The sequence below is a fragment of the Typopeltis vanoorti genome, chromosome 8 (genome assembly GCF_054136105.1).
Source record: "Typopeltis vanoorti isolate ZY-2024b chromosome 8, IOZ_Tvanoo_1.0, whole genome shotgun sequence".
NCBI lineage: Eukaryota > Metazoa > Arthropoda > Arachnida > Uropygi > Thelyphonidae > Typopeltis > Typopeltis vanoorti.
This window is the reverse complement of record NC_143556.1, coordinates 95561403-95573529: the sequence shown is the minus strand read 5'-3', so window position 1 is coordinate 95573529 and position 12127 is coordinate 95561403. Positions and strand designations below refer to the sequence as shown.

Sequence of the window (12127 nt, the reverse complement as noted above, 5' to 3'; positions counted from 1 at the left end):
GCAGTTTAAAAGTCTCGATCATATCACCTCTCCTTCTTTCCACGAAACTCTGCAGTCCACATTCCCTCAGTCAATCCTCATAACTGACATTGTACAGTCCTGAAACCATATCCCCTTCAAATCCTGGGGACCAAATTTGAGAACAATAGTCTAAGTGTGGTCTGATCAGGGTCTTATATATTTTAAAGCAACAATAGTCTTTTGGTGTGCCAAAGCTCCATTTTTGAAAACATGTCACTTCACAGGAAGGTGATGTGACATGTTTTGACATTATATTGACACTGGAAGATGCTTTATTATGCATCACCATCCCATTAATTTGAGATTACCATAAAAAATACTCAGTTACATCAGACTTTTATAGTAGTAGCTTGTAATCAGATTATTATCCAAGGCACAATAACTGCAAAAAAGTAATTTGGGCTACACTAATTCTTGTGTAGCCCAAGATCTGTGTATTATGTTGTGTGCATATTGGGTTTTCCTCGTAAGATTAATGCATACCCTAAAGTCATACTGAGCCATACACCCATTCTAATATCTTTTGCTTTTAAGACAAAAGTTAATATTGGCCATTTCCCAAAGTTAAGCCATTAGTTGAGAGATTGTGTTAATTTATAAGCATTCAAAACATTTGATAAAAAGCAAAGTGAAAGCTATATATAAATACTTATTAATTATAATGAAGCTTAATTGTCAAAAAAAAAAAAAAAATTGAAAATGTGAGAAGTATATCCTTGATAATTTCTTTTCCATTGCTAAATGCTTTCATAACAATCAGTTATTTGCCTAGCATGTTCTGCTCACCTGCTCTAGCTAATTAAATGGGTAATAATTATCGGTACAATATTTGCTACTATATAAAGCAAGTCTAGATGCTTATTATTTTAGTTGACCACCAGGTAGCATCAATACAAGGTGGCAGTAGTTCCTCAGATACTGCAAAAAAGGAAATAAGAATGCTTTGTGTTTAGCGAAAAGTCAGAGCATCTGGGGAAAAAAAGTTCCAAACCACAACTTGAGGACTATACAAGTCTTGGATCACCTTTAAAATTTTGTTTCAGAGTGATCACAAGCTTATGAAATTGGACTATGATATACTCCATTATTCTTGGTTTCAGCCTGGTCTGTTGAAAACCAACACTCTAAACCAGTTATCAGACCATTTCAAATATACATTTAATCAAAAGCACTAATAAAAAAATAAATACGGGGGCTTTTAGGCAGAGTTTGTATGCATTAACAAGGCAGCTCATGCCAAAGGTTTTTAATTTTGTTAGTGTTCTCAATCACCACAAAGATTTTTTTTGAAGAATTCAGTGTGTAGAACTTGTTTATCTATGTGGTATACAATAATAATGAGTATTTCATCTTTCTCCCTTGCAATAAGTTGAAGTGATCTTGTCTTTTGACAGTGATGAGAGTTCATTTAGTTTTCAATTTCAATTACTATGTAGTCTCTGATTCTGGGAATCAATGGTATATCAGCTCTTGGGTCAGTGAAATCCTTAACAATTACAAAAAGAGGTAAACATATAAACTGTTGGTATAATGTATGTCTTAAGTAGTGCAATGCCAGTGTTTTATAATACTGTAAGTTCTATTACTTTCAAATATTTAGCTTCAGTGTGCAAACATTAACCTACTTGGTATGAAATAATAATGGATGTTTATTATCCTCCCTTTTAATAATTTTTTTTATCTTTTATAGATATAAATACAATGGTTTTAAATTTATTTTGTGGGCCAAGTGCCTATAAGCAGCAAAGATTTGACCTCCTTAAGCAAGAACTACTTGATTCTGGTGATATGTTTGTTGATCCTGAATTTCCTGCAGATAATTCTTCACTTTTTTATAGTGATAATGACCATCAGTTGCCTGGAGTTGTGCAGTGGAAAAGACCAAATGTATGTATGTTTTATTTTTAGTTATTATTTTTTTCTTTAAATTTCAGAAAATAAAGAGTAATAGTTATAGTTCAAATTAAAAACATGGAGATGAGTCTGTGGACTCTTTGGAAGTATCACGTAACAATTTCATGAAAAGTAGCCAGTTTCAACAACAAATTAATATGAACAAATCATTTTGTCCATCCATCCATATGCACATTATTCTGGGACTTTGGCTGGACTAATTTTTCAAATTTTGCTTTTCTCAGACTATTACTGGACACAAAGAGGGAGTATATTATTCCAGTAACTCTACTCTGATCCAAAGGAATGAAATGCAATTTGGAATTTAGAGTATACACATGATGTCAAGAGGGATCAATTTTGTTTTCACTCAGATATTGGCTAATTAAAACTAATATTACCAGTTCTCACTATTCTTAATAAAATTTGATATTTAGGAATGTGAAGAGCTGAGTTGTATAACACACTTAATATTCAGTACTCATCTTGTTATGGTGCACCACTTTATTAGGTATCAAACTGGATACTGTGAGGAACTGTACAGCAGAGTTGGTAAAGAAAATGTGGAGTCTTCCCACCAAGAAAATTTTGATTTGGAACCTCCTCAACTTAGTATGAAGTTGAAAGAGCAGTTAAGCAGCTCAACAGCAATAAGGCCCCAGGTGCAGATGAAATCCCAGCAGAGTTAATTAAGGCCACAGGGGATGGAGGGATAAGAGTGTTTCATAGATTGATTACAAGGATATGAGAGACAGGATCATGGCCTAGAGACTGGAAGAAGTCAGTTTTCATACCACTACACAAGAAAGGTGATATGAAGGCATGCAAGAATTATAGAACTATTAGTTTGATATGTCATGCAAGCAAAATTTTATTGAAGATCATGCTAAATAGGATTTGGGCCAAAGTTGAGGTAGAGATGCCCAAGGAACAAGCTGGTTTTAGGAAAGGTAAGGGCACCAAAGATCAGATCCTTTGCCTTAGACAGATCATAGAAAAATATAAAGAATTCAGACTCCCTCTGGTAATGTGTTTCTTAGACTACTCTAAAGCTTTTGACTGTGTTGAGCATGTGAAACTGTGGGAAGTAATGAAAATAATGGGTTTTCCTCAACACTATCAGGTTGATAGCCAACTTGTATAAGGAGCCACAGTAAGAACAGGTGTTGGATTGACTGACTGGCTTAAAGTTGGAAAAGGATGTTTACTTTCTCCTCACTTGTTTAGTATATATGCAGAGGACATCATGCGTGAAGCATTGGATGAGCTCAGGACAGGAATTACGATAGGAGGTAGATTGATCAGTCAGTAATCTGAGGTATGCTGATGATACAGTACTCCTTTGTAATGACATGGAAGAACTTGGACTAATTCTTGACAAAGTTAACAAGATCAGTAATAACAGAGGACTTCAACTTAATTCTAGCAAGGCAAAGATCATGGTTCTCAAAGGAAAAACAAACAGAGAAGCTCTTGAGAAACAAGTGTATCTTAATGGAGAAAGAATTGAGGAAGTCAGCAAGTTTGAGTACCTGGGATCCATTATTAACGTGAAGAATTGCTGTTCAGAAGACGTCAGAAAAAGGTTAGGAATGGCTAAAACAACAGTCAGAGACCTGTCTAAAATCTGGAAGGATGGATCTATCTCCATGGGAACAAAGTTGAGGATTTTCGATGCAATTGTTTTTCCAACAGCGACTTATGGATGTGAGACTTGGAATCTAAAGAAGTCAGATAAGAAATGAAACGGATATCTGCTTTTGAGATGTGTGTTACAGAAGGCTGTTGAGGATATCATATACTGAAAGGCATACAAATGAATGGGTGTTAGAAAAGATTAGTAGAACTTTAAGGCTCCTTAAGGATATTGACAGAAGAAAGTTAAAATATTTTGGACACATAGAAAGGATGGAAGGAGGACTTCTCAGAACAGTAATAGAAGGTAAAGTTCCTGGAAAAAGAGGCAGGGGTAGACCATCAATGAGATGGATGGATGGTGTGTGTGGAGTGACTGATCTTCAGAGAGTTGAGGCTGCCAGAAAAGCAAACAACAGGACTACATGGCGAGGCCTGGTGTGGAACATCACCGAGCATCGGAGTGACCATTACGGCATCTGTAGATGCCCAGTGAACATAGAGAGAGAACTGGATATTCAGTGAATAAAGATAGGCTGGCAATTTGGAACTTAAGCAACCAAATTCATCTTGATTGGTTTAAACTACATGCAAAAAATGATGAAATAACATCAGGAAATGTTATGCTGGATGTGGTTGTCACATAGTTAAACATGTCCTCTGCTATATATGTCAGGGGAACCAGGACAGACTGTGAAAAGTTAGCTACTGGAACAAGCTAACACTCAGGTGACAAGTTTTGTAAGTTATCATACATCATCATGAGTATAAGACTTGTATAAAAAAGACTAGAACAAATGAAATACATATAACAGATGCTATAAAAACTCCAACAAACTGGCACATATGAACAGAGTGACTAAAAACTATTGAATTAACTAATGTACAATCATTTAAATAATGCTAATTGTTTGTCACTTTGTGGCATTAAGCATGTCATTATCCTAGCTCTGTGGTGTTGCATTTATATGTATCAGTTTTTTGAAGTTTTGATAACATCTTATTGTAATTAATTTTTCTAGTCTTTTTTATATACAAGTATTGTATGCCTGATGATTTAAGTCAGGCAACTTATAAAATTTGTAGGATTATATTGTTTATTGCAGCAAATCCATTTATTTTAGAAACGTGGTTTCCATACTGGGAAATTAAATAAAGAGTAGTAGTAGTTATAGTCCAATTAAAAACATGGAGATGAGTCCATGGACTCTTTGGAGGTATCGTAACAATTTCATGAAAAGCAGCCAGTTTCAACAAATTAATATGAACAAATTTCAAAACTGAAAATTGTATGATGAGACTTATTTTTGTGTGGCAGGCTCCAAAAAGGTTGCATAGGGAGGAAGTACAATGATTCAAACCTATTCGATTTGAATCATTAGAAAGGGCAACTGAGAAAGAAAAAAAAAGGGAAAAGCTGGTTCTTTCTGGAAAGACCGAAAGTACAGTGTAAGAAGTAAATCCTAGAAAATAAAGACATTTTTAAAAACTTTAAAATGGTAAGCACTGCTTGATTCGCTAAATTGTGATTACCTATTACTGTAACCTGACATAATAGAACTTGATCACAAGTGAGTTTTAAGTAGGATAAAATGCTGTCATATTGAAAAGAATATATATGTAACAAAGTTTTTTGAAGAATCACTGTTGAACCCAATGAGACCCAATGTAAAGAAAATAAGACCCAGTGCAAAATGTGAAGAAAATGTTTGTTTATTGTTTCAGCTAAAAGAAGATGTGGTAAAGTTGTTTGCAAGGATGGAAAACTCAGAGCTTCATGGTAGATTCAAGAAAAGAAGGATTTCTGGAAAAAAATATATATCAAAAGTTTTTGATATATTTTTGACTTACTTTTGACAAGCTAAGTCATCTAGACTTCATATTGCAGGTGGAAGAATGATGGCACATTGTGTCTTTCAAATGGAAAAGACCTGAGTTCGATTCTTTTGATGACAAGATGAATCTTTATATGGATGTTTTCAATTGGTGAGTTAGCAAATCTCACAGAAACCAACTCCATTCAGGATGCAGTTGGTTTCTGTGTTCTATGTTCTATCCTTTTTTTTATAGCATCTTTTCATTGCTAATTTTCATGCCAAATTTGTTATCCTTTTAAAGATAGCAAATTTCAAATGTGACTCCAAGTTTCTTTTTTTAAAGAAACTTAGAGATTTGATCAAATCTGTTTAGGAGTACATTAAACAGATCAAGGGCAGAAATGCAATTGATGTACTCCTAATTGGATATTAGGTTTAATGCCATTTTCTTTCATAATGTGATCCATATAGATAAGAGTGAAAAGAGAGAGAGGGAGAGAGTTCACCCTTCTGTCACCCATGATTTTACATCAAACTACTTTCTTGTATTTCCTTCAATTCTAACTGAAGATTTGCAACTTAAATATAGGCTATGTATTTGTATTGATACATGAATTAAATTCCTGAACAATAATTAAAATTCATCATCATCAAATTCCTGACAGGTACCCTCAAGGGGTGTACAGGATATGATAGTACTACATGAAAAATTTACATCATTACTAACTTCCTATCTACAATTTTCCTCCAAATCAGTCTGTTACTTGTCAAGACTCCAACATTATCAGATCTTATATTTCTATCGTCTAAGGCACTTTGTACCGTATCAATTCACCTATATCCTAGTCTTCCTCTGGTTTGTTTTCCTGCCAACCTGGCAGAGAACACTTCTTTTGCTAATCTTTCCTCACCCATTCTGTTTAAGTGACCATACCACATGAGATTAGCTCTGCTAACGCATTCCTGGATGCTGACAATGTCAAGTTCTTTCCTAATATCCTCGATTTTAATATGATATTGCCATTGATGCCATCTGTTCACACCTCTAATCTTTCTCAGGACTCTCATATCTGCGGTCTCTAGTCTTTGGTCAAATGTTTTATTTCTGACCCAGCTCTCAGATCCATAAGTTAAAACTGGTTTGAACACTATCTTGTATACAGCTAATTTAGTGTTCCGACTAATTTCTCTCTTATTCCATATGAATTTATTCAATTGACTTACTACCATACCATCTTTGATGATTCTGTTATCTATTTCCATATTTAATTTACCATCTTCACTAAAAACTCGTGCCTAAGTAGCTGAAATGTTTTACTTGTTCCACAGGTTCTCCGTTCACAACGCAGTTGACATTTTCAACGATTCTACCTATTTTCATTGTCTCTGTCTTTTTATTGCTGACCTTCATACCATATCTCTTACAACAGTTATTCAATTTAGTCAGGGAATCTTGCAAACTTGTAGCGGATATATTTAGAAATATAACATCATCAGCATAAAGCAAAGAGCTGACATTGACATCTCCAATTCTGATGTAATTTTAATACCACTTTCCTTCATAATGTGATCCATATAGATAATGAATAACAGAGGGGATAATGTACATCCTTGTTTCACACCAGATTTAACATTAAACCATCTTCCTGTACTTCTTTCAATTCTAACTGCTGACTTACAACTCAAATAAAGACTAAGTATTGCTTGATATAATGCCCCATTGACACCATATAACTGTAGAGTATTGAATAGCTTCTCTCTATCTCTCTTGGCACATTGTCATATGCCCTTTCCAGATCGACAAAACTTAAATACAGATATAAACTCTGTTATATTCCCATGCTTTCTCAACTATTTGTCATGAAGTGAAGATCTGATCCTGACAGCCTCTATTTGGCCTGAATCCAGCTTGTTCTTCACCAAGCTTTTCTTCCACAATTCTTCTCAACTGTTTCTCAAGTATACTTGCATAAATCTTGCCAGGAAGACTCAGTAGGGAAATACCTCTGTAATTCTCACATTCAGTTTTATTTCCCTTTTTATATATTGGTACTATGAGAGCTCTACTCCAATCATCGGGAATTCGTCCCTCTGTCCAGGCCTTTTGAACTATGCAGTGCAGCCACTGTAAGACTTTTATACCACCATACTTCAGTATTTCTGGTCAAATATCTACTCCTGCTGGCTTTCCACATTTCAAGCCTTTGATGGCTTTTTCTACTTCAAGTATGGATATGTATTCCTGACTGTATGTCTGTTGAGTGTTTTTTACCACTGTTCTATCACTGCTTGTTTCATTTAGCAAGTTTTTGAAGTAGTTACTCCATACTTCAAGGATATCTTTTTTCTCCCATTTTCATGTCACCTTTATCATCTCTAAACTCCTTTTACAGCACTCTTTTCTCCATTTCTAAGCTTCTTCAACAACCTCCAGAATATTTTGCCACCTTCTTGATATTTATTTTCTATGTTCTTGCCAAATTCCTACCATGACTTTTAGCTAGTTTTACGCAGTGTTTAGCTTTCTTTCATTTGTCTCTGTATTCTCTAAGAGGACAAGCTGACTTATTTGCCAGGAACTTTTGATATGCTTTCTTTTTTTCCTTCACCTCTTTAACTTCCTGTGTCCACCATGGAGTTCTGATTTTTCTATTCTTGCAGACAACCTCACCACATGCCTCTCTGGCTGAATCAATCAGGGTTTTCTTCAAGGCTTGTCACTGAATCTCTGAGGTTTTGGTTCCTGTTCTCAAACTCTTTCATTTTTTTTTCAATAAGCTTTGTGTATTTTAGTGTACAGTTCACATCTGAGAATTGCTCAACTTTTATTTGCTTTAAAACTTTCTTACATGTTATTCTTTTCAATATGAAATTCAGTTTTATCCTGTTCAAGACTAAATAGTGATCACTTCCAATTTCAAATCCTCTGTACACTCTGGTGTCCTGCACCAGGGAGAAAACATCACTATCAACAATAGCATAGTCAATGAGACTTTTCTTATTCCTTGCCTCTTCTCTCCATGTGAATTTGTGCACATTTTTATGTTAGGACATGGTGTTAGTAATAACCAGTCCATGTCCTGAGCAGAAATCCAACAAGTATTTGCCATTATTATTAACTTTGCTCTTTTCTCCAAATGTTCGTAAAATAGTTTTGTATGACAATCATTTCCTACTCTGCTATTTAGATCCCCAACAAGGACCAACTTTTCCTTTTTCATTGTGTCAGTTGCTTTTTCTAAACCTTCAAAAAATTCCTCCACTTCTACCTTAGTAGAACCTTCTGTGGGACCATAGGCACAAATAAGTCTCATCATCCAATTCCCCATTCTGATATTTGCCCACATCACTCTACTTGAGATTGCCTGCCATTCAAGAAGATTAGCCTCATATTTTGTATTGAATATTATGGCTACTCCTTCTTTTCCTTGATTGTTATTGCCTGAATATAACATTTTGTATTTATTGCTCAGAAAGATCTCACCAATTTTTGTCATTTTTGTTTCAGTCTCCCCTATTATGTCGATCTGGTACTTATCTAATTCCTCAGCTAGCTCCATTTCTTTGCCATTCAGGCTTCTTATATTGATAGTACCGATCTTTAACTCTGGTGATGTTGATTTGGAGTGTGCTTTCAGATTTGTTCCAGTAGCTGACTTTTTGCTGTTCGCCCTGTTCTCTGGCAAAAACAATGGGGTCCTTGTGTAACCGGGCAACTCCCCAGCCAGCATGAAATTTTGTCATGTTGTACCATCATTTTGTATATTGGTTTAAGCCAATAAGAATACAATTTGGTCGGCTAAATCCCAAATTGTCAGCCCATCCTCGTTCGTTCAGTATCCAGGTAGATACCCAACAGGTTGCACCACGAGAAGGTGAGGATTGGACATTAGGTCAGAAGCCCTGGTCGGTTCTCCTCATTCCTTTAAAGGCTATATGGAGGTCTCCTCTCAGTTATACAGCTTTGACCCTTAAGCATCCCAAATGAGATAGAGAGCAATGCATTGCTCTCTATCTCAGCTGTTATTAATCATGGGCCATGTAATGAAGTAGCATTAAGCCTGTTATGGAAACTAGAGATATTAACCTCCGCTTTATTCATGCTGATGATGTTAGATTCTTAAATAAATCCATTATGAAACTGCTAAAATCGGCAATTAAAAAGGCAAAAATAGAAGGAACATTAAAACATAGACTACATTCTCAGTATAATAATAAAATTACGTTAACAGATGATACTTATTAGGAAAAAATATGTAATATTTGCAGAATTTTCTATGCTATCAACTGCATGAGGATAACTCTGTCTACGACTATTAGAATACAGAGAAATAAATTAAAGTAATTTACAGTTGCAGTTACATTTTACAGTTTGAAACACATGAATGAAGAGTGTTATTTAGGATAACTTCCCAAATTTGAGAGAGTTTATGACAATAATTTCTTGAGGTTAGGATTGTGAATATGTGCTTCACAACTTTTTTTTTTTATATATATTCTTTCCACAAGAAAATAATTTTTGTGTTGGACTTCGGCTTCATTCGAATGATGTCTATGTCTAGCTAAACTAGACTTATCAGACTTTTAAGAAAAATATATTCTTGATGTTCCTCCAGACAAATCTGAACAAAACAATCCTTCTTCCAATGTTAACAAACACTGCAAGAACAAGGACTGTGTAAACTCCAGAATAAGAGAGGAGGATATTTGTCTTTCAGAGAGGCGAGAAAGGAATTTAATTTACGAACTGAATCGAAACACACTTGTAGGTCAATCTGGCAAAAAAGTCTTGCAATTTTCTCTGATAGATTATAGCTTGTCTGTCAACCTCTTTCTGTATGCAAATTCTTACCTTATTCTCTAAAATCTTTTCCACCACACTAGAGATATTGATAGGTCAGTAGTTAGACCCATCAGTTTTTTTACTACCATTATACAATGGAACTATCATACATTTCTTCCATTCCTGTTGTATCATTCTTGAGCTGAGAATCAAGTTATACAAATATGTTTAAAGGCCTAATCAATTAAGCTGAACATGCCTTTAACATATGTGCTGATATTTCATGTGTCCCTGTTGCTGAATTCTTACCCAGGTTATGAAACAGCTCTTCAATTTCATTCTCATGCACCTCTATCTCTTCATCTCATGTAGAAATAGCACTGCACACCATGCTACATACACCTGGTTGATATACCTTAGCAAAGTGAGCACTCATTAACTGAACAATCTCATTAGCTTCTGCCACAGGAGTACCATGTGAATTCAGTAATGTTATTCTTCCACATTCATTCTTTCTTTTACTCGTGGCATAACGATAAAAACTTTTGTACTTCTTTAAGCCAATTTCTTTTCACATTCTGATTTAGCTTCCTGCACAAAAAGTTAAAGAGTATAATAGCTTATTAGCGTATAAGATTTAACTTCCTGCACTTAACTTTTAACTTTTCTGGCCTGCAGTTTATATATTTCATAACTATTCTTGCTCTTATTCTCATGATATTCTTTCCCCATTAACTTTTTCTTATGGATCTTTTGCTTAATAAGGTTGCACGTTCTTTGAACTCTAGGGATACATTCAGATACTGTCTCATTTAAGCACACTTTATTTTCGAAAGATTCCTTGCACTGCTAATATCTTTTCCAATCAATAACTGATACCATGGAACCAAAGATAGTATTGTCATGAGTTGGTCATAATTTCCATGTTTGTAGTTCAGCATGTAATCTGTCCTAACTGGAACATCTATATAATTAGCTACTTCACAGGAAAGTACAGCATGATTACTGTCACCAACTGGTGGGAAAACAGTCAATTCTTAACTGAGACTCCTTCTGTTGCTATGATCAGACCTAACACTATTATATAGTTGTTCTTTCTTTCACATGCTGCCTGAGAAAGGTGTCTTGCAACAACTCAATAAATGCTGCTCAATTCTTATCATGAGATTTCTCTTCTGCCCAATTAATGTTTAGATAATTTAAGTCACTGATAATGATCACTTGTTTAATACCCATCAGGATAATTCGGTAATCATTTCATGTTCAACAAATTTGTAGTATCATCCCATCATATATTTCATCCTACTGGTCTGCTCTTCACACCAGATAACCTCAAACTTACTGCTAGATGGGGCATTATTACCATTATCGCCTTCATCCTAACTAGGCTCAAGTGATCTGATATCATTAGTAGTACTCCCCCACCCCAGTATCTCTTTTCCCTCATCACTCAAAAGGTGTGAACCCAAAATGTATGTTTCTGCCCCTTTGCCAGATGAATACCTATGCTCAATGTCATTTCATATCATTATCATGTTTACATACCATAGATGAACTTATATCATTTATAGTTCTGCAACTAAAGTATTCCACCTCCTCCCCTTTTCTTACTTCTCTTTTTGCAGTAACATCATTTCTTTTGGAATTTATTTCTGCTTATATTGTTCAAGAATTTAGTCTTTCCTGGGGCATATCTTATTTGGGTTTTATTATATTTTCTATTTCTCTGGTCTAGGTATGAAATCCTTTTTCTATTCCACTTATTCTTTATTTCTAAACTTTCTGTTACTGCTAAATGAGGATTCGTTTCAGATTTTCCTATTCTTCCATGTCATGATTCTTGTGTGGTTTTTGCTTTGCCTTGTAAGAGAATCTTGTGTTGAAGAAATTTTGTAATTCTCTTTTTGGTATTTTCCTTGTTACATTTTAGCCATCTTGGTTTCAATTTGATTTTTGTCACTACCATTTCATGATCAAA

At 34.8% G+C, this 12127-nt stretch overlaps 1 protein-coding gene across 1 annotated transcript in view; it reads left to right on the top strand.

Moving 5' to 3' along the window:
* Positions 1–12127, top strand: part of LOC150104204 (calpain-5-like) — a 150841-nt gene that overhangs the window by 15326 nt on the left and 123388 nt on the right. The window contains exon 2 of the mRNA XM_090397307.1: positions 1712–1908. Within this exon, the coding sequence (XP_090253433.1) occupies positions 1723–1908 (186 nt within the window). The 5' untranslated portion in view covers positions 1712–1722. The remainder of the gene's footprint in view (positions 1–1711; positions 1909–12127) is intronic.